Source organism: Sabethes cyaneus, chromosome 3, assembly GCF_943734655.1.
Source record: "Sabethes cyaneus chromosome 3, idSabCyanKW18_F2, whole genome shotgun sequence".
Lineage (NCBI taxonomy): Eukaryota > Metazoa > Arthropoda > Insecta > Diptera > Culicidae > Sabethes > Sabethes cyaneus.
The window spans coordinates 206,012,623-206,036,195 of NC_071355.1; the positions used below are offsets into that span (position 1 = coordinate 206,012,623).

General features: G+C 44.1%; 1 protein-coding gene across 1 annotated transcript in view; it reads left to right on the forward strand.

Annotated features, from left to right (window-relative positions):
• Window positions 1–21,583, forward strand: part of LOC128741626 (CD109 antigen) — a 63,878-nt gene extending 42,295 nt beyond the window's left edge. Inside the window, exons 2-8 of the mRNA XM_053837577.1 lie at window positions 14,170–18,353; window positions 18,428–18,614; window positions 19,237–19,631; window positions 19,692–19,885; window positions 19,954–20,128; window positions 20,183–20,288; window positions 20,354–21,583. Coding sequence (XP_053693552.1) covers window positions 14,199–18,353; window positions 18,428–18,614; window positions 19,237–19,631; window positions 19,692–19,885; window positions 19,954–20,128; window positions 20,183–20,288; window positions 20,354–20,568 — 5,427 coding nt within the window. The 5' untranslated portion in view covers window positions 14,170–14,198 and the 3' untranslated portion in view covers window positions 20,569–21,583. The remainder of the gene's footprint in view (window positions 1–14,169; window positions 18,354–18,427; window positions 18,615–19,236; window positions 19,632–19,691; window positions 19,886–19,953; window positions 20,129–20,182; window positions 20,289–20,353) is intronic.
• The last annotated feature ends 1,990 nt before the right edge of the window (window positions 21,584–23,573 follow it).

Genomic DNA, 23,573 nt, shown 5'->3' on the forward strand with positions numbered 1-23,573 from the left:
ATCGTCCCTCTACCAGTGAAAGTCGGCTGATACATTAAAAATTAGAGCATAGTAGCCTATTCTAGTCTATCTTGTGTTTATTCTAGCGAAACTCGAACTACGTGCACACACAGAAGGCATAATTTTAACTGACCTATGGCTTATGCTTGTTGTTCGTCTCATCAAGACCGCGCCGCGCCGCTTGATGATTCATTTATTCACTCGTTCATTCATTTACTACTCGACTAACTGACTGACTGACGGACTGAATCACCACCACGACGGCAATCCCGGGTAATATGTTATAGGTTGTTGTACGGAGTACAATTCGCAGTACTAACAGCACCGGTTACGGTCGGTTTACTCACTGATGACGGTAAAGTACATATCATTGCAGTGCGAGTGAAATACAGCAGCATGAAAACATGAAATTGGCTACAAAACTTTCAACAACTAATGAGCACAGTAAAAATGTGAGTAAGAGACGGTATAGTAAAAACTTCTTGAAAATGTATTTGATACATACTTTTTGGTAGCAACTGATTCAGAAAATTGGTAGAAAAGTTGGGTTCGAAATGTGCACCAGTTGGCGAAATTATCCAGCTGCGCTTGTAAAAACTCAGTGTCTATGTTATATCTGATAATGGCAAAAGTTTGAAATCGTTCATGTAGAGAAGGAACATCTACGGGTCTAATTGACTGCCCCAACCAAACGTGACGGGGAATGGCGAAGAGATGATGCTACCTACTTTGAAAATGAAGTGAAATTGGAGGGATTGTTGCTGTTTTTTTAATGTTATAGTAGAGTAGGGCAGGGCATAAGTGCGATGTTTGAAGTTGTCATGAATTTTCTTGAGATTTAAAGAAGGACAACAACAAAATATATTTTAAAGTGATGCAGTAACTCAATGTCTTCACATTCAACTATAACTCGTCTGCAATAATAGTGTTATGCAAAATAAATTTTTCATTCTTCTGATCAAGTGCCGATTCGCACTTTTACCCCACTAGCGGGGCAAAAGTTCGATTACCGCGGGGCAAAAGTGCGAAGCTCGAATTCATGAAATTGGCACAGCAGTATCTAACAAAACCATAATATCTTCAATCTGCGATGTGTTTTGGTAAGGAATATTCTCAATTTGCATATTTCCCATTTTACGCTGGTGTGTTGCAGCCCCTGTCAGATCGAAACTTTTCCAAACGTTTGTTTTTTGTTTCATCAGCGGAAAAACATTGTTTTCCTTCGGCCAATATCTGTAGAGCACGCAGTTTCCTGCAAATCTTCATTTCTAGTATCTGTAATTTAGTGCCTAAAGCTGTATATAATTAGCTATACATTTTTGCCTCGTCCATGAATCGTACTTTTGCCCCGTCCGTGAATCGCACTTTTACCCCGCCAAGCGCTTGACGAGGTTTGAATAAATTGTAGAAAAGCGAAATATATTTTGTAAATTCTTTTCACCGTATTTTCAAAACAGATATGCGAGTGATGTAAGGCGCAGCTACAAATTTTTAACGAGTAATATCCTCCTGTTGATATCGTATTTGCCGAATAATGAAAAATTACATCGAAACAGCCCTAAAATAACATTTGTACATAACTCAGCAACTATGCTTCGTAGGCTTTCAAAATTTATGTTAGATTCAAGCTGTCAAAGTAGCCACCCATCCATGCCAATGTAGTTAGTGATGTCCGATTTTTTCAGTTAATCGATTAGTTAACAATCGATTACTTTTTAGGTGGCCAATAATCGACATCGATTAATCGGCGCTGCATAATCGAAAAATCGAAATAATCGATTGGTTATAACCTTTACGTCCTGTAACGGGGCGGGATGGGTTTTGGGGCAGGGAGCAGTGACAACCTTCACTTAAGCGCCAGGCAAGGATAAACTTGCCGTGAAGGAGCGTGTTTAGCGATACAATCCCGGTCCGGCTAGAATACCTCAGGGTAGGTCCATCAAACGCTCAACTATAAACTTACGAACGAAATGCCGAATAACCTTACATCGGTTGAATCCGTTCGGCCGACTCAACAGGGGGACAAGTGCAACCATCGGCTAGTGCAGTGTCCCGTAGGCATCCTACACTAAGCTACCGGAGGCTAACTCGCGAACCGATCTGGGGGGGGGGGTCACATTCGGGGACTCACACTTTCCGAGGACACATTTCGTAGCAAACACCATTTCGAGGGTTAACAGATCTTCATTTACACGTTTCGCTTAATCTAGTGGTTAGTTTTCTTCAGTTTTTCTTACGGCCTGCTGCTTTTTGTCGACGAAGGGTCTCTGATGTTCCGATGAACAGGTGACTGTGCTAGACTAGCGGTTTCGTAGACCGCTTACAGATAGCCCGTACCAAATACGTGGTGGGTGGCAAATGGTGAATCGAATGTTTTAGTTCGACAGGGTCCGACATCCGGTAGCCGGTACGAACGGTGATGAATCCACGGACAGTAACAATTGGTTATGTGATGGGTATAGCATACGGTTGGCTCTTCGGCGATCGGTTCTTATCGATGGTGCATAGGGCCACGGATGGTAGCAACTGTCTGCTCGCTCGGTGTGTTGCTCGGAGAATCGGATCTCGCACTCATGGTCGACACGTGTTGAGGCCGACTGACGATGGTCGCGCTCTCAAGCCCTAAGGGAAGACCTCCGTTTGAAGGAGGGTGCTGGTGGTCTTTTGCTTCGTTCGACTAGGTAATCTAACCTCGCTTTAGCGCTTATATTTTCTACCCGTGTTTTTTTCCACTTTACTTCTACTTATTGTATCTTTTCCGAATACTAGTTTACTTCGCTTTTCGTCTTCTCATGTATCACTTTGCGTCTTCTAACTTCTAGCCCTTTCCAATCTTGCGTGTCGTCTCTTAGGTAATTATCTTTAAAATCGCTCATTCCCCAGACTGATTTGCCTGTCCTGTCAAGCACAGGACTTTACGACGGGACCGGCGATTCAGCTTCGGCTAGTTTCGCCAGGTTCCATCCGGTGGGCATTAGCAGGGTTTGTTTACTGTCGCAGTACCCTAACCTTTTTTCGGGGATAACGGCAGGTAACGCGAACAGGCTTTTAGTGACGGTTGTGTGTGTGGGATTGGGCAATAGGGTTTGTTACCATATTTATTTTGTAACCTCGTTACAATCTCCGACACCAAAAAATTGTTTTGCGTCCCGTAGTACTGTCCACGAGTGTTTTGGAATGTGCAGTCAGACTTAGGCTAGTTAGATAGAAATCGAGGAGACCGCATTTTTTGGTTTTTGTATAGAAAAAGACGAAGGGTATTACCCAGTTTTCTAAAAATTCCTTACACAATTCCGTGTCTGACAGACTGACAAATTTTCGAATTATCTTTTGACGGTGGCACAGTTAGTATCTAGATAAAGTTTAGTTTGGTTTTTAGGCTTCAGCGTGGTATTTAAACCGGCCTACTGCGTGCAAACTGGATGATTAAAAGCAAAGCCGTGGGGTTAAAACATCCTTTCTAAGATTTGACCCATCTTTATCGACAGACTTCACAGCCAGATATTAGAGTACAAGACAGTTACGGGGCTATTGCAACAATCCTACTGACTCTATCTAGGAGCACTGCCTAGCTGAGATTTGAACGTATGACTACTGGTTTCTTAGATCAGCATCGTAGCTCGAAACCAACGAACTGGCTGATTGCGTGTGGTTAATTTAGAAGGTAAGCGCCAGTCACTGTAATAATTAAATTTGTTAGAAATTGTCAAAGAATAAAATTTTAAATAATCCGGCATAATCGATCGGGCAGTTAATCGATTATCTAATAATCGGAACATAAAGCAATCGAATAAAAATTAATCGATTATTTTGGCGGATAATCGATTAGTTCGATTAATCGAGAAGTAATCGGACATCACTAAATGTAGTCAATTCACTGGGAATCTGCACCGATAAATAATCGAATCGCACTTTTACCCGCATCGCACTTTTACCCCTCCTTACTCTATATTTCGTTTATTCTTACAATGTTATGTTCAAGTTCAAACCTTAATCTATTTAAATCTATTACACTCCCTTCACTGAGTTAATGTTTGCGACATTGATTATGAGACCTGTTGCCTTAAAGTTATCGCAGAGACCATCAGGTTTTCCCTGCACATCATATTGCATTTAAGAGAGCGAAATAATGTTGTCGGCCAAATCGAGGTCAATTAATTGCTCATTTGTCACAGGGTTCCAGGGCAATCCTCGGTTAAGTTTACTGTCAATGGCTCAGTTGCGGTGAAAGTATGTAACTCTGCCTCACTCCTGCAGCAACCCGCAGGAGGCCTCATAATGAGCGTCGATAAGATAGACTAGCTTACCAGGAACTCCTCTACGCCTTAGTGTGCCCCAGATATTTTCGTGATTTAGTCAGTCGAATGCTTTTTTTGAAATCAACAAGCACTAGAAGAAGACAGCCTTGGATTTCGATGATTTACTCGAATATTATATTCACCGTCGTGATCCGATCCACACATGATCGGCCGGCACAGAATCCAGCTTGCTTAAATGAGTTTACCCGTAAATTGGTTGGTAGCTAAAACTTGGTTAAAACTACTTAAAATGCCCTTAAAGTGTACAAACTCAGATTTTGAGTAGTTCTTCAACCAAAAAATTGGTAGTAGGAACTTAAAAGTGCGTTATTTATCACAGAGGAGATTGGTAGCAAGTAGCCAAAATTGGTTCAATTTTTACCCAAAGTTTGAGTTTGTACACTTTAAGGGCATTTTGAGTAGTTTCAACTAAGTTTTAGCTAAATCCGACCTATTTACAGGTAGTATCATTTTAGAGTGCACTATCGAAGAGTAGTATCGTTTTTTTCTGGATTGGATTGAGGATCACCTTGCAGAGTACTTTATGAGTGATACAGAGCACCATGATACCGCCCTAGTTCCCTCATTCATATAGGTTCCATCAGAGTCGGCGTTTAGACTGGCAAAGCCTTGCGGTAGCGCTTCGGAGAGGCCTTACGCTTGGTGATGACTGGAGAAAAACGGTAAAAAACATCTCAATCCTTGGCTGTATACAACACAATTATTGGCAACACAACACAAATAGAATATATGTGCATGATTTCCATTGTTTTCTTTCCTCTTTTATTTAAATGCAGAGTGTAGTGCCAAGAAAACATCGATGAAAGTGCCATACGACTCGGCTCAGCTTGTGCGCCGATTGTTTACGGAGGTTTCGATCAAATGGGCATTTAGATCTTTTGAACCAATGAAATCTTCAGGTCCGGATGGCATTCTACCCATTTTTCCCATTTTTCACAGCAAATCACTTAAATATCAGGAGACGGCACTTTGTGCTTTCCTTGATATTGAAGGAGCTTTCGATTACACGTCGTTCATTTCAATTATTACGGCACTTTTTCAAGACGCAATTCACCACACTCTATGAGCTGGATTCAAGCAATGCTTCCAAGCAGAGAAATCACAACATCATTGGAAGATACGTCGGTCACGATTTCGGCGATCAAAGGATGTCCAGGAGGAGTTCTCTCCCTGATAGCCAAACTGTTATGAGATTATTGCTTAAGCCAGTGATGGCCAGACTGCGGCCCGCATGTGGCCCTTCATACTGATTCGTGCGGCCCGCGGACTAATTTGAGAGATGGCGGACTTATGAATAATTTTTTTGATGACACAGGGGTCACTCAGTTCAATCGTAATGCCTCGTGCATATTGTAGATCTGATTGCTTTCCAGTTTGAATCTTGTGGTGATTCCTAAAAATCGGTTTTTGCTGCTGCCTATTCTACATTTTGTTATGCGCAAGAATGGCCAGAGGTTATTGCGGCCCGCGGACTCATCGGGCGATAGGATTTGGCCCGCACCACGCCTATGCCTGGGCGCCACTGGCTTAAGCCATCAACGTAGAACTTATCGTCAAAGAAAAGTTTAATGCAGTACTGTCAAGTTGTTTGTTAGGAGCTCTAAACACCACCATGTTATAATGCTTACAAGACGGGCACAATATAAACTCCACAAAAACAGTGGCTATATCATTCACTAGGTGAAACATGCTGGTGCTGGTGATTGGTGTCTAGCTGAGCTTCAGTAACCGGCTAGACTATGCTGTTAAGAAAGCATTCCGTTGAAATCAATTACAGGGTTGTAGACTAAACAGTTAAGCAGTTTATCTACCCAAATCCTGCAGTAGCTAAAAAACTACTCAACTTAACTCGTAATGAATTACGCACAATCGTGGGACTCCTTACTGGATACTATCCCGCTTTTGATCGTTAAGAGAATATCGGATGATTCCGGAACCTGCCGCTTTTGTAACTCTGAATTTGAAAGTTCAGCGCATCTGCCCTGCAATTACGGGGCACTTGCTTTATCTAGGCATAACTTCTCTAGGCAAAATTTCCTTCCTAGAGCCCAAATCCTTAAAGTACGATTTTAATAACCATGTAGTACCGACTTGAGGTACAAGATTTCAACTATCTAGCTCAACTCTATCAATGGGCATAAGCAGTCCGTAAACTGTGATAGAGTAGTCGGTGCCTACCTCAAATGATGATCATTATGACTGTTACAGTGGCCTTTTAATCCAAAAAAAGTCTCACTGTCGAATCTGCACAGGGCCTCGCGCGTTGTAACGCCGGTTCCCTTCTTGGTGATTTGTCAACATGCCTTGCAGCCTTCTTCTTCTTCTTCAGCAGCATAGAGCCTCGTGCTGTTTCAAGCACTCGTCTCCATTCAACTCGGTCTTGGGCCACTCGTCGCCAATTTCCTAGTCGTCTCAGAAGTCGCAAATCGCTCTCGACCTGGTCGAGCCATCGTGCACGTTGGGCCCCCCTGTTCCTGGTGCCGGTGGGGTTGTTGAAGAGGACTATTTTCGTCGCACAGTCGTCCGGCATCCTTACGACGTGTCCGGCCCACCGTAGCCTGCTAACTTTCGCTAGATGTACGATGGGAGTCTCCCCAAGCAGTGCCTGTAGCTCGTGATTCATACGCCTCCGCCACTCTCCGCTTTCAGTTTGTACTCCGCCAAATATCGTCCGCAGCACTTTCCGCTCAAACACGGCAAGGGCGCGTATGTCCTCCGTAAGCAGCGTCACGGCTTCAAGTCCATAAAGAACTACTGGTCTAATAATGGTTTTGTACATTGTTAGCTTCGTGCGGCGGCGTATGCTTCCTGATCGTAGCGTTTTACGAAGGGCAAAGTAGGCCCGATTTCCCGCTTGGATGCGCCGCTGGATCTCCTTACTAGTGTTGTTGTCCGCGGTCACCAGCGATCCCAAATACACGAACTCTTCTACCACTTCTTGTTCGTCGCCGTCTACGGTTACCGTCCGTGGGAGGCGCACATTTGTTTCCTTTGAGCCTCTTCCTTTCATGTATTTGGTCTTCGACGCATTTATTTTTAGCCCAATTCTCTTAGACTCCGCTTTCAGTCTGGCGTAGATTGCCTCCGCCGTCGCAAAGTTCCTGGCAATGATATCGAAGTCATCTGCAAAGCCTAGAAGTTGGCTACTCTTGGTAAAAATCGTGCCTCTCGTTTCGATGCCCGCTCGTCGGATCACCCCCTCAAGAGCGATGTTGAACAGCATGCAGGATAGACCGTCACCCTGTCTCAACCCTCGTCGCGTCTCGAAGGGACTCGAGAGTGTCCCAGAGATGCGTACGAAACACATCACTCGATCCAATGTAGCTCTGATCAGTCGCGTCAGTTTGTCCGGAAAACCGTATTCGTGCATTATCTGCCATAGCTTGTCTCGATCGACTGTATCGTATGCTGCTTTGAAATCAATAAAGATGTGATGCGTGGGCACGTTGTACTCCCGACATTTCTGCAAGATCTGTCGGATAGTAAAAATTTGGTCCGTAGTTGCGCGAGCCCCCATGAAACCCGGCTGATAATTCCCTACGAAACCTTGTGCTATCGGTGACAGCCGGCGTAACAGGATCTGGGAGAGTACCTTGTAGGCGGCATTTACCAGCGTAATACCGCGATAGTTGCAGCAGTCTAGCCGATCACCCTTTTTGTAGATGGGACAAACCACTCCTTCCATCCATTCCTCCGGTAGCTTTTCCTCCTCCCAAATCCTCGAAATAACCCAGTGTAGAGCCTTTGCTAGCGTTTCTCCGCCATGTTTATAAAGCTCTGCCGGTAAGCGGTCCTTCCCAGCGGCTTTATTGGTCTTCAGCAACCTGATTTCTCGTTTGATTTCTTGGAGATCAGGTGCTAGGACATCACTATCTTCCATGGGCGCTCCTAGGTTAATTTCCGTTCCGCCTCCTTCTGCGACTTCGCCATTGAGGTGTTCATCGAAGAACTGCTTCCACCTGTCGACCACCTCGCGCTCGTTTGTAATTAGATTCCCTCCCTCGTCCCTACACATGTCAGGTTTCGGTGTGTAGCCCTTCCGAGTTTGGTTCACCTTCTCATAAAACTTGCGCGTGTCATTAGCTCGGAATAGTTGCTCCAATTCTTCACGATCTCTGTCCTCCTTTTGGCGCTTTTTTCTCCTCAGGATCGTGGTCAACTTGTTCCTAGCTCGTCGGTACTTGGCCAGGTTCTCTCTAGTGGCAATACTTAGATAATTTTTCCAAGCATTTTTTTTCTCCTCCACCGCTTGTTGGCATTCCCCATCAAACCAATCATTTTGTGTACTCCGAGGCTCAATACCTAGTGCCGCGGTAGCGGCCTCTCCGATGGCCGAGCGTATTCTGCCCCAACCGTCTTCGAGGTTTGAAGCACCTAACTCCTCGGAAGAAGGCAGTGCCTCATTCAGTACTCGCGCGTAGTTCTCGGCAGCTTGTGGGTTATCTAGCTGCCTGATGTTCAGCCGAGGAGGGCGGCTTTGACGTGTCCGGTATACGGTGGACAGCTTTGAGCGCACATGTACTGCTACTAGGTAATGGTCAGAATCGATATCCGCACCCCGACGGGAGCGTACGTTCGTGATGTTAGAGAAGAACCGGCCCTCTATGAGAACGTGGTCAATTTGGTTCATTGTACGTTGGTCAGGTGATCTCCAGGTGGCTTTGTGGATATCCTTGCGCGGGAAAAAGGTGCTTCGGATCACTAGGCCTCGGGAAGCTGCGAAGTTTATACATCGTTGGCCGTTATCGTTTGTGTCGGTGTGCAGGCTATGGGGTCCTACCACCGGTCTATACATTTCTTCCCTACCGACCTGGGCGTTCATATCCCCGATGACGATCTTGATGTCTCGTGACGAGCAGCTGTCGTACGTTGCCTCCAGCCTCGCGTAGAACGCTTCTTTCTCATCGTCGGGTCTACCTTCGTGCGGGCAGTGCACGTTAATGATGCTCTAATTGAAGAAACGACCCTTTATCCCCAATACACACATTCTCTCGTTGATCGCCTTCCAATCTATCACGCGATCCTGCATTCCGCCCAGCACTACAAAGCCCGTTCCCAGTTCGTTGGTAGCGCCACCGCTCTGGTAAAACTGGGCCTTTCCGCCACGTATCTTCCATACCTTCTCTCCTTTGCGACAGATTTCCTGCAGAGCAACGATATCGAGTTTGCGGGGTTCCAGCTGTTCAATCAGCACCCGCTCGCAACCTGCGAAATTTAGCGATCTGCAGTTCCAAGTCCCGAGTCTCCATTCGTCGTCCTTATTCCGTCGCCTAGGTCGATGCCGAATATTCCGCTCCGAATATGCTTGAATGTTGTTAGTTTAAGTTTATTTAGGTGTGTAGCCGTACTGGGGCAACACTACCGAGTCTCGTGATGGGGCTGCCATCTTATAGTGCCGAGACTCACTACCTCCTTCCCGGTTAGTATACGACCTTAGTTTCCACCGGGGTTGGTTACCCGATCTCCGCTAAGGTTGCTCGTATTCCGGCTGGTACCACGAGGAGGTCGGGATCGGAGTTGCTAGATAAGAGGCTAACGACCACTATGGGGTCTATATTCCGCATTATCCGGCCGTTTACCAACCACCTTGGCCTTGCAGCCACTCCACAGAAAAATCTAGATATTGCTGAAGAGCTGATGCAACATTGGCGGTAACAATACTGGGTAAGCTTTCAGCATCTCGGTTGACATGCAGAATTTTCCTGGTGCTCTGCAAGACTTTATATATTTGAGTGCTGCTTCAATTTGAACTAACACCAGCGCCTAGGAGCTGACAAGGTCGATGCCACGTAATGGGCGTCATGCGCTGCTGATTTTGTTGACCTGCGATATTTGAGACGCAGAATAGTTATTTAAATGTACAGTTCAACGGTTAAGCTTGTCTGTACGGTCGATTAGTTATTGGCCAGCTCTTCTCGTGAGCGACATTCTCGCATTGGTGCACACCACTAAGGCGGTAAAAACTTTCTACATGTCCACTTTTATTAAGTGGATATGTCTATTGGCGGTGGCCCTTTCTTCCTCCTTAACTAGATAGTTTACCCTGGCCGTTTTGTCCCGTTAACAAAACTTCTTAACAGCCCTCTTCAGCATGGCACATCGTTGATAGGTTGCTGACTTAGTCGCCCTGGTTCGTGCACGCTCAATTCTGGATTTCGGCGTGTTTGGAATCGGGCATCGGTTGTTTCCATTGTGTATGCCTTTCCATCTCATCAAGGCCGCGTGAGCTCCTTGGACTTCGAATAGTTACAGTATTTGGAGCTACAGGCGGCTATGCCAATTGAGTCAACTGGCAATTTACTTCGCTGGGCAAGGGTATTTAAAATAATCTGTGGCCACATTCCACAATTTTGAATTTTACCAAATTGAATAGAAAGTTCGAGCTACAGAATGATCTGAGTAGTTTTAAATCGAAGTGGGAAATTTCTTTTTAAATGAGTTAATCGTACTAGATTAAAGTAACTTATAAATGAAACGGGTGATTCCAAGCCTTTTCAGTGCAGCAAATATAAATTTCTATTTTTACTCTTTCGTAAACAGCTAAATCGATAAACTTTCCAGCATAATATTCCACACAAAAAAAAACTTTTTTATTCTTGTAGCTAATTTTAAGCTGTATTCACCAACCAGAAATTTTTCCAAAATCGTCCAGGAAAACCGGGAAAAAACCAGGAATTTGAAATCACCAATTGAGTTGCCACCCTGCATATGTCCGAAGCATTGTGGATGCTTCGACATCACCAAGAGTCATGGTGGTGGGTAAGCCTGGTTCATTTCTTTGCTCGTTGACATAATGCCAAACTTTTTGAGGTTATTGTGTCGACATAGTTGCATTGATGGTTTTGATACGAATGAAATGGTTTCTGCTTCAGCCGCCAATAACGGTTATTGAGGAGGAAATTCATCCGTTTTGCAGATTTATAACTTTTCAAAGTGTTGGTAGACCATGGAGGATGTAAGGGTTCGCAGATATGTCTCTTTGGAGTAAATGGTTCAATCGATGTTTGAGTAATTTTGAGCCGCTAAATTAGTATCCGCATTCTCTAGTGTTGTGCATTAGTTGACGTCTAACAAAAATTGGTTAAATTTAGCTAAATCGGTCTTGCAAAAATCATACGAGAAAGGTTCGTTAGGTTCACCAAATGAGCAGGGAATACCATTGTATTGTAGAAAAAGACGTGAAGCGCTGGATGGTGACGATTTAACTTCACAATTGGGCTGGATGCTTGAGCTTGCCATGAGCTATCGTACGCCTCTTTTCGAGGGCTTCGAGTCTCAGCAATTTGCACCGAGTATTATAAGCAGGCAAGTCCAACGGGTTACTCCAGGGTAACATCCAACCCAGTTAACCAATAAACATTAACATAAGCCGCAAATCAACCGCTTATTGGCATATCTGGCATTTTATACTGCACGTTGTTTTATATTAGCTTTTTGACTGCGTATGTGTTGTAAATTGGCATCCGAAATTCTATTCAAATTTAAGTCAGTAATCAGCTACAAATAAACATTATCAGCAATATAAGAAAGTTGGCAGTAAAGCAGCTGTAAATTTTGCCAAAATAGCATTTAAGGTGACTTAAATGCTTGTTGGCCTGCATTTTAGTAGCATTGGTGATGTTTATTGGTTACCTGGGAAGAGAAGAGCATAACAAACGAACTTTTATTGTTCTGCTTCGATCCTCGTAGCTAGCTTGAAACAGATACCAGATTATTGAGCAGAACTAATGAGCGCACCAAAGTGCAGTATTGCGAACGAAGACAAAACCGAACTCATTAGCAATTTCGAAGATGAATCCGAATTCCCTGTTAGCCCTTTAGATGATCTCTTCAAAGTGTAATCTAAAGGTGACCGCACAGTTTATCTCCCAGGTTACGGTAATGATTAACCCTTTACGGTGCATGACTCAGAATAGAGTAATTGAAATTAGGCTACATGAGAGTATTTTCGGCCTGTTTCTAAATTCAGTCTGTTGTCCCTTTCTTTCGCTAAAAAATACTTTGCCGAAATACAATTTTAATATGTTCTTACTATTTTCTTATCACTGTAGGTAATCTACTGTTTTTTTATCAAAAGAATATCAAAACCACCTGTTCTCCCAGTAGAAATAGGCCTGGGCCGAAAAAATAGAAGCAATCGCTTAATGGGCCGAAAATACCCTCCCGTGGGTTTAGTTTGCGGCGCAACGAGATAACTTGGCATTTCTCGGGTAATTTTTCAAATAGACCTATGTGACAATGAGAGATTCTCTTCACGTCTCCTCTCTTCCGCTGTTTACTGCGATACTAATGCATTTAAACACACCAGCCTGACATGAATCGGTTGCAGGAGTCACTAATTAGCTAAATGCTTTGAAAATTTTCTTTTCTATGCATTTATGTAACTGTAAAAAGCGGAAGAGAGGAGACGCTCTGAATCTCTCTTTGTCACATACGTCTATTTGAAAAATTACCCGAGATTTAGAGACACTGATTGCCAACAAATTACAGTCTCGAACAGTCAAGTTTGGTTTTTATGGCCAGGAATATCTCATATATCATCCGCGTGAAACAGACGGCTGGCAGCAGTATAGAAAGCTCGGGCCAAGCGAGAGAGCAAATGGCCGAGGTTACTTCCTTGAGGAACCCCTGATAGATCACAAAACAGTTCCCATTCGACACACCTATTGTAAAAACTGTCGTTTTAAAAAAATATTAAAATTTCTGTCATCATTAATAAGTCAATACCGAAACATAAGGTTGATCTAACTTGTTTAATTCAAAAATTGCAAAATTGTTGACTTGACCAAGTCTACCGTTTGCAGTGTTCTGGAACATTTCCGTGAACGAAATACAGTAGGATTTCGCATTTGGCAACAAATGCGTGTCGCCTATGCTGCCAAAATCGAAACCGTGGCAAAATCGAGACCCATTTTTAATATTAAAAAATTAAATGTAAATGCGTTAGAAATTGACTAAATGTTATTAATCAACAATTGCAACCTTTTTATGTTTACAAAATCCGCCAAGAGCTATCGGTGCGGTGCAAGTATAAAGGCCCAGACACAATGCATACGGATTTTACTACGTTGCGGCAATTTGACAGGTTTTCCATGGGTTTTCTGTTAAATTTCCGTAACGTAGTAAAATCCGTATCCATTATGTCTGGGCCTTAAGGTTTTGGCGACCTGCGGTAAGACGTAATCCTACGGCAATAAATACATTATTGTTCGAAACATTCTATAACCGCAAACTTTTTTTTCTGAACATACTCAAGGGATCATTTTTGCGTCATTTAAAGTATGTATGCGAAAACTGATTGAAATTTAAGCATATTTTTGGAAGTAAAATATTTTGTGTTGCCAAAAACGGATACTTTTGTTGCCAAAATCGAGGCATGCCAAAATCGAACCATCCCAAGTAACAATTCTAAAGCCGCTAGGTTTTACTTGAATTTTATAAAGGTTTTATTACGGTATTAATCATTACCTCTGGGTTTATTGTGGTATTGCGCGATGTGGATACGAGTCCAAACACACATATAGCTAGCTAGAAAACCATAATAAAACTGTTAAAAAAGCAAATTTATAGTGGTTGCTTATATTACCACGTTAAAATTTGTTGGCTGCACCACGTCTCTTATAAACTTACCATAAGTGTGGCGTGGCAATACAAAATGGCGCACCAATCAAAATTGATCTTATCGCGGTTACTTCTTAAACCGCAATAAATCTATTAGTTTTATAGAGCTATTGAAACGGTAACACCCTAACCAAACTTTGTTTATTTCTTTTTCATAATATCGTCAATTTTAAAGATTTATTCTTTTTAAATTCCATCTAATGTTTTGCTTTTCTTTTTACAATTCCAGATCGCTGGCCTGATCGGCACCGCATCATCATGGCCGACCAGCGGCGGTGTCCGACGACCTGGTCGGGTGTGCTATCGCTGTTACTGCTATACGTCGGGTTGTTTTCCCTGACCGCCGCACAAGCACAGCAGACCAACCCAACTGATCAAACCCGCTACAACCCGCTGGACCCATTCAACCGACAGCGCTTCAACCCTCAGGCTACCTCAGGCAACGTACAACCTCAAGGAGGCACCGCGCCATCCAACTTCCCTGTAGATCCCCGGAATCCCAACTACAACCGTGACTACTACGGAACGGGAAATGTTGACACGAACAGTATTGACAATCGGTTCGATGCGAACCGGGAACGGGACCGAGACCGGGATCGCAATGTACAGTTTCAAAGCAGCACGCCGCGTGATTTCAACATTAATCGGTTTCCCACGACAACTCGACCACGTACCAGTTTCAATTCTGGTGCCAGTAGAAACTCGTTCCTGGACATGGTATCCAACGTACTGAATAAAGAAATCACCTACTTTGTGGTAGCTTCCCGAATGGTTCGCCCTGGCCAAATCTACAAGGTATCGGTAACACTACTAGAAACGCAGCATCCGCTCACAGTTCGGGCTAGTATTTCCCGAGATGGCGTTGAGCTTAGCAGCGAGTTGAAATCGGTACGCGTTGGAACACCGGAAACGTTACTGATGCGAGTTCCACCGACGAGTGTTGTTGGCGATTACAAACTACGAGTGGAAGGATCGTACGAGAACACATTCGGCGGATATGTGTTTGTGAATGAAACGAAACTGACGTTTTCACAACGATCGATGACCATTTTCGTACAGATGGACAAGCCGGTTTACATGCAGGGTGAAATGGTTCGATTCCGAACGATTCCAATCACTACCGAGCTGAAAGGATTTGACAATGCTGTTGATGTTTACATGCTGGATCCGACCGGGCACATAATGCGACGTTGGTTATCCCGCCAGTCCAATCTCGGATCGGTAAGTTTGGAGTATAAATTGTCCGATCAACCCATCTTCGGTGAGTGGAAAATTCGAGTTATCGCTCAAGGTCAGACCGAGGAGGCGACCTTTACCGTTGAGGAATACTATCAAACACGTTTTGAAGTAAATGTTACAATGCCCGCTTTCTTCTTCCAAACCGATCCGTTCATCTACGGTAAAATTATGGCGAATTTCACCAATGGAACTCCCGTCAGAGGAAATCTGACACTGAAAGCCACGATTAGACCAATTGGGTGGATGAATCCGAAGGCAATCAACCACATGAGCCGTGTTTGGAATACGGGAAATCGCAGGGAGCTGGATCCGAATGTGCCCTACTATTTGCAAAACAGCGATCCCGATTTGTATAATGCACAGACCTCGTACACCAGTCAGCTGGGGCAGGACAGTCAGACCTACGATCAGAGATATCAACAAAATCCCACTTTCCAAGATTCGTATGTTGTCGAAAGACACTACAACTTTGACGAAGAGTGGCCATTTTGGTTGAAGAAGCCCGTCGATACGGATGCACAGTGGGATTCTTGGACGAATACATACCGAGAAAGTCTTCCCTATCTGCGATACTTCAATGGAACGTACAACTTCCGCTATCCGATGTCTGAACTAGCTCAACTGTTTCCGAGCAATATGGCCGGCATGGAAGTACTGATTACGGCAAGGGTCGGTGAGCGTTTCTATGACGAAATTATTGAAGGTTACGCCATGGCACGTATCTACAATTCCTCAATTAGGATTGCCTTTCTAGGAAGCTCTCCCCAAGTATTTAAACCATCAATGCCATTCACGCTGTATCTGATCGCCGAGTACCACGACGGTTCACCGCTTCCGATCAATCCACTCTATCCAGGACGAATGGAAGTTTCCGGCTCGATTGATAGCCGCAGCGGCGGTGGGCGAGGTTCTTTCGATTCCCGGCTGCTTCAGATGTCCGACAAACCCGGCGTTTGGGAGTTGAAAATCGATTTGCGAAATGATCTGAACTTGGAAACCAACAAACAGACGAATGATTTTTTGAACGAAATTCAATCGATGCGTCTGACGGCGAACTACCTAGATCCCTCAGGAGATCGGGCCTCTACAGAGCTGCTTCTGTTGTCACATTTTTCGCCGAACAATCATAACATCAAGGTTTCCACGAGTACCGTGGATGCTAAAGTTGGCGAGTATATTATTTTCCACATTCAGAGTAACTTCTACATCAAGGACTTCCACTACATTGTCATGTCGAAGGGAATCGTTTTGATAACCGGTCAGGAGATTCTGTCCGGAGGCGTTCGAACGATGTCGGTAACGTTGAGCGCAGAAATGGCTCCGGCGGCAACGATCGTGGTTTGGCATATTGGCCGGTACGGAAAGGTGATTGCTGACAGTTTGACCTTCCCAGTGAATGGAATTTCGCGAAATAATTTCACTGTCTTCATCAACAACCGAAAGGCACGAACGGGTGAGAAAGTTGAGGTGGCCATTTACGGTGAGGCTGGATCGTACGTTGGATTGTCCGGTATCGATTCGGCTTTCTACACGATGCAGGCAGGAAATGAACTTACCTATGCGAATGTCATTACCAAAATGGCAACCTACGACGAGCAAACGAACGGAACATTCAAGCAGACTTGGATTTCGCACGAAGGTGATCCCGATGAGCTGGTGTACTATCCTAGCTCGACGTTCGGAATCGATGCGAATAGGACATTTGAGTTTGCAGGATTGGTCGTTTTCACGGATGGGGTCATTCCGATGCGTCCTTTGACGTGTGATCCTTCACTGAACTACAGCGAATGTTTGAATGGCAGATGTTACCGCACCGATAAACGGTGCGATGGATATTTCGACTGCGAAGACGGTACCGATGAAGCCGGTTGCGACGCACGGAACACTACGGCTTTGACGGAGTTCCGAAAGTATCGTTTTAACAGAATTCTTCGACACTATCAGAACGTTTGGTTGTGGAAAGATATTAATATTGGACCGCACGGTCGATATATCTTTAACCTGAAAGTTCCGCAGATTCCGGCTCTCTGGATGGTTTCTGCTTTTGGTGTTAGTGCTACACGTGGATTTGGTATGGTCAAGAAACCGATAGAATACGTTGGAGTACAGCCGTTCTTTATTAACATCGAAATGCCTACCGTCTGCCGGCAAGGCGAACAAGTCGGAATTCGTGTTGCCGTGTTCAACTATCAAACAGTCGACATCGAAGCCACTGTGTTTTTGCACAATTCATCCGACTATCGGTTCGTGCATGTTGAGGAGAATGGAATAGTAAGATCCTACAATCCAAGAACATCGTTCGGAGAACAACAATCCTATGTCTATCTTCGGGCTCAGGATTCGGTCAACATTTACTTGCCAATCGTACCCACTCGACTGGGTGTAATTGAAGTAACGATCCACGCATCGACTCTACTTGGAGCGTACCAACTAAGCCGGAAGATCCGAGTAGAAGCGGATGGTCTGCCACAGTACCGTCATCAGTCTACTTTGCTCGATCTGAGTAATCGTGCCTACTTCTTCCAGTACATGCATGTTAACGTCACCGAAACACCGATCATTCCGTATGAAATCGAACGTTACTATGTGTTCGGTTCCAACAAAGCTCAGATTTCGATCGTAGGTGATCTGGTCGGTGCCATTTTCCCAACTATGCCTATTAATGCAACGTCCCTGTTGTCTCTGCCAGTGGATTCCGCTGAACAAAACATGTTCAGTTTCGCAGCAAACTTCTACACGATTCAATACATGCGTGCCATCAAACAACGTAACAAGAAAACCGAGAAACTCGCCTTCTACTATATGAACATTGGCTACCAGAAGCAGCTAAGCTACATGATGCCAGACGGATCATTCTCTCTGTTCCGTTCCGATTGGAACCAGTCGGCTTCCTCGGTGTGGCTTACCGCATACTGTGCCCGCGTGTTTGCCGAAGCATCCTTCTACGAGTACGAAAACTTCATCTACATCGATCCGATCGTTGTTCAGAAAAACATTCACTACTTGCTCAAGCATCAGAAAGAGGACGGATCTTTCTGGGAAGTCACCTGGTTGCCGGATCGAAAAGTCAACCAGTCGTCGGAAAATCCACAGAACGAAGTCGTCCGGTCGAAAAACATCACCCTTACGGCGCAGGTGCTGATAACGTTAACGTCCGTGAAGGATCTTTCGGGGGTAAGACGTTGAACGTTTATATCCGGTAGTGTGTGGGAAAATACTAATTTTGCTTGCTGTTTTGACACTTTCAGGTACTAGGTTCGAGAGTGGCATTAGCAGAGCAAAAGGCTTCCCGTTATATCGAACGAAATCTCGGACTGATCAAGGACTACGGTTCACCGTACGAGATCGCCGTCATCAGCTACGCGCTTGCGAAGGCAAAAGCACCACAGGCAGAACACGCCTTCAAAATCCTAGCCAGTCGGATGAGAACCATAGGTAATTCTTTGACTTTTAATGGTATAACTTCGGAGAACGTAATTAGGTTTAGGTGCATACAGTTTCTTAGGTATTGACTGACTAGTAAGGAACAAGTAAGGACGGCAAATACTCAACATTTAAACAGGTCGAAGACCGCAAATATTTTCTATGACATTTGGCCATTTGTGATTCGACCATCCGTGTTTCGACCATTAGATCTATTATGCCATTTGTGTTTCGGCCATTCGTAGCTAATCTATAAAATAGTAAAAGCATGAAAAAAAATGTGAAAACACCGACACTTAAGCATGGATAATAACGACAACTCGCTTACTGTTAAAACAAGCAAGTGTGGAATACAGAAAAAAAACTGGTCACAGTGATAATGTCCCTATAGAAAAAGACGAATTAACTATGTAAAAACACACTTACTTAACTTACTCGCTATCCAATTACTTTAAAAACTGAATATATTTGGTGAAAAATTTGTTTTTAAGTTTATAATCTTTATTGGACTAATAGGCTTGTCTATATTGTTTGCATATAATTGTATATAGTATTCTCAGAGGACTATGGTGATAGTATTAGGGTGGTCTAATTATTTATTTCTAATACCAATTAAACAATTTCCCTATTTCAGCCGATCTCGCTTACTGGGGTAACGACGAGGTGCCGCAGCCACCTAGCAAGCTGGAGAATCAAAAGTATTTCAATCTACCCAGGCTACCGTACAAGTATGACGCTATGAATATCGAAACAACGGCGTACGCTCTGCTGACGTACGTCTCTCGACAAGAAACGTTCACCGTACTGCCGATCGTACGGTGGCTTAACTCCCAACGTCTCACCGACGGTGGTTGGGCTTCCAGTCAGGATACCGGAATCGCTATGAAAGCCCTGGGCGAATACAGTACCCGGAATCGTGTAGCCGACGTAACTTCACTTTCGCTTACCGTCGAAGCCACCTCACTGCCGGAACAGTCAAAGGTGCTACACATCGGAAGACACAATCTTGCCGCCATCCAGAGCATTGAGGTAACCTCTAAGTGTTTTCAAATAACATACATTTCGGCTTACATTTATCAATTTTTGCAGATTCCAAACGCCTGGGGTACCGTGAAGGTCCAAGCAAAGGGTGTTGGCTACGCCATTCTTCAAATGCATGTGGAATATTCCGTTGATTCGCCAAAATACCAAACCAGACCTCCAGTGCCAGCATTTGATCTGACAACTAGAACCATTTTCCACGGCAGGAATCAGTCTCATATCAGCTATGTTATCTGTCAGAGGTTAGTTCGGTTGAACGATCGCTGAGGCTGCCCTTGATATGAACAGTCGTTTCATCCTTTATTTTCAGATGGACCAACAGCAAAGAATCCATCCGATCCGGAATGGCTGTACTGGACGTAGCAGTTCCCACCGGCTACATGATTCAACAGCAAAAACTTGACCGATACATTCTCAGCAAGAGAGTGCGCAATCTTCAGCGTGCGCGATATGAAGAGCGTAAAGTGCTTTTCTACTTTGATTACGTGAGTATTCGTCACGTTTTTCCATTTCAAATCTAACTGAATTGTTTTTTTTAGCTGGACCATGATTACGTGTGCGTCAACTTCACCCTGGAACGTTGGATGCCGGTGGCAAATATGTCCCGTTACTTACCGATTCGAGTCTACGACTATCACGCACCTGGTAAAATAAGCGACACTGATTCCTCCCACCATGAACGAAACTCTCTAATCCGATCTCTCCCACAGAACGTTTCAACGAAACCATTTTCGACTCACTGCAAACCTACCTCTTGAACATCTGCGAAGTCTGCGGCAGCTATCAGTGTCCGTACTGTTCGATTTACAACAACGCCTTCCGGATTCCGGTTTCGATTGGACTGCTGCTGGCAGTCGGTACACTGGCGGTAGCGCGACACTATCGAATAGCGAATCCCAACAGTTGGATCTTCTGGAATGATTAATCGACGGCCGTTTCGGCTGCGTTACCCCGACAGCAATCCCCCTGCCACGTGATACTTTCGACGTGTAAATAATAATTTGAAATTTGCGGAATCGAGAATCTCCCCAAACAAGAGAGAAAGAGAAAGAGCAGCATGTGACGACGAGTAAAATGTGCGATTCAGTTTTTGTTTTATCTAAGACTCGTGGAACGTTTTTATAGTATTATAACGTAACGTAGCACTTAGATCCCGCATGATCCCATCCAAAGTAATTTCGTTGTCCTAAGTTGGGACAACCGAACCGAAAAGCATTTTTGTTTGCTTTGGAAATGCAGTATGCTGCCTGCCGCGTATAGAAAAGAAACACATCAGTAAAAAAGTAATCGAATCGTTAACTGCTAGGAGCAAACAAACAGAGAGAACTATGATAGTAATAGTTATTGTTTTATCTTTTTTTGTACTCTTCCGTTTAGTGCGAAATGTATTCGTTCCGTAGTTTTTATAGATTTAATCTCATGCAACAGAAATCTTCAGGCCGTCCAAATTATCTGGTCATAAGTTTGTATAATTTTAAGTACCTTTTTTATAATTTTAAAATAGATCGACGAACGAAGCCCATCCATGAATGAAACTTAACTTTACAAAATAATTCTAACGGCAATCTCTAGTGTTTAGTATGAGTCAATTGAGTCATAACGCATCATCATTATTTCGTACTGTAGACTCTAACCAACCTTGTTTGTGATCAGATATCTAGCCTACCCGGGAGTCGGCATTTAGGCAAATTAGTGACACAAAAATGGACGATACAAATTGCCTTAAGTGCCTTAGCATGATCAACAAGCGAACCTCAGTTTGAGTGCCGTTTACTAAAAACAATGCGTTCAATTTCAAGAAATAGAAAATTTGTATTTTTTGATGATAATAATAATAATGATAAAATTGCCGTAGGAAAGAATGATACAACACAGCAAAAGGTGGCATTACAGCCTCAAAAGGGTTGTTACCGTAGAAAGTGAAATATTTCTAAAAAAATATTAAAAAGAACCAACAAACGTGTGCAAAATATGAAGTGAAAATTCCTTGTTTGTTAGGCTAACCATGCGCCTCCACAATAATTTGGCGAAAATCTGTATTTGTTTATTTGTTTATTTGTATAAAAAATATCAACAGGCCTACTGGCCCTAGTGATACACTTAACCTAGAATCTACGTGCTAGTGCCAGGAAACGAGTTTTCAGTACCTCGCGGCTGATGTTTAAGTCGAAGCTATGTGTGAATCGATTGAAATGGCGTTGCAGACCGATGATTGTGCTAAATGTGCTATAGTTGGTTCGCCGATGCGGTACACGCAGAAATGGACCGTTGCGTAGAACACGACTTTGGGCGTATATGTTGAGGTTCGCGAGTAGACATGGGCAATCCACTCTCGAGGTCAGCATGTCGGCGACTGCCATTGCTCTGATCACGTCGCGACGAGTGTTCAACGGGTCAAGATCGATGAGTCTGCAGCGTTGTTCATAGCAGGGCAGCTGAAAGGGGTCGTTCCAGGGCAATCTTCGAAGTGCAAAACGTATGAATCGGCGCTGCACTGACTCGATTCGGTCAACTCCATTTTGGTAGTACGGACTCCACACAGGAGCACAGTACTCAAGGTTGGACCGGACAAGAGCACAGTAGAGAGCTTTGAGGCAGTAGATGTCGTTGAAGTTCTTGGCGATCCGCATGATAAATCCCAGATTCCTGCAGGCCTTATCGACAATATATGCGATGTGCTGTTTGAAGTCGAGCTTAGAGTCAAGCAGTATTCCCAAGTCCTTAACACAATTTTCGCGGCGTAGATGCACGTCTGATAGAATGTAGTCGAAAACGAGAGGGTTCAATTTCCTTGAGAATGTAATTATTTCACATTTGTCAGAATTTAGCAGCATGCGGTTGTCTGTGCACCATTTTGCAAAAATCAGCAGCTGCTCTTGCAGGAACGCGGCGTCGGACGGACTATCGACTTTAGCATACAGCTTCAGATCGTCGGCAAAAGAGAGTCGCGGGCATTTAAGCAGGAAGTTGACATCGTTGAAGTAGATGAGGAAGACCAAAGGTCCGAGATGGCTACCTTGTGGAATTCCAGAACTAGCAGTGAAAGGTCTGGAGGTGAACCCGTCGATACTAACTTCTAGGTGGCGATCGGAGAGGTAGGAATTAAACCATCGTAGCAACGAGCCTCCGATTCCGAGTTTGTCCAGTTTGGCGATGGCGATTCGATGGTTCAATTTGTCGAAAGCAGCGGAAAGGTCCGTGTAAATAACGTCCGTCTGCGACCGGTCGTCGAAACTTTTTATCACGTCGGACGTAAGAGTTAGAAGATTGGTTGTCGTGGACCGCTGGGGCATAAAGCCGTGTTGATCGTCTACGACATATTGCTTAAAGAATGCAAATACAGGTGCATACACAACAAGCTCGAACAGTTTTGATATTGAGTTTAGTGCAGAGATGCCGCGATAGTTAATAACTGGAGTTATAATAACTGGAGATAATGCGTCCCCATAATGCTATTCAAGATCCTCCCCTTCACTGGCGGTGTGGTGGATTATCCTGTAGGTATGTTGTTTATGGAATTTAGCAATTGAATGAAAATGCTCTATGTAGGAGTTGAAAACAAACCAAACCAGTCCAAACAAAACTCTTTATCTACGATTTTCACCCTCGTTTTTCCACTGTACAAAGCCTTCGATTTTCACCCGCTCTGAGCGTCACGAAAAAATGATAGATTTTGAACGTCAATGACTTAGCGGTTTCCTGATCGATTTTCAGTATTTTTGGGTCGATCTATCGGAAAATCTACGCATCGACTCCAACAAAGAAATTGTTAAGCATAGGATGCCGCCCGTGTGCTGCAACTCCGTTATTGACCAGGACCGATGAAAATTGCCAAATGATGGTTGGAAAAAGCATACTTGGGACAGCACGCTATTCTTCGTTGTGCGACCTAACCAGGTCCCATGCCGATCAATATCAACGCCGGTCACG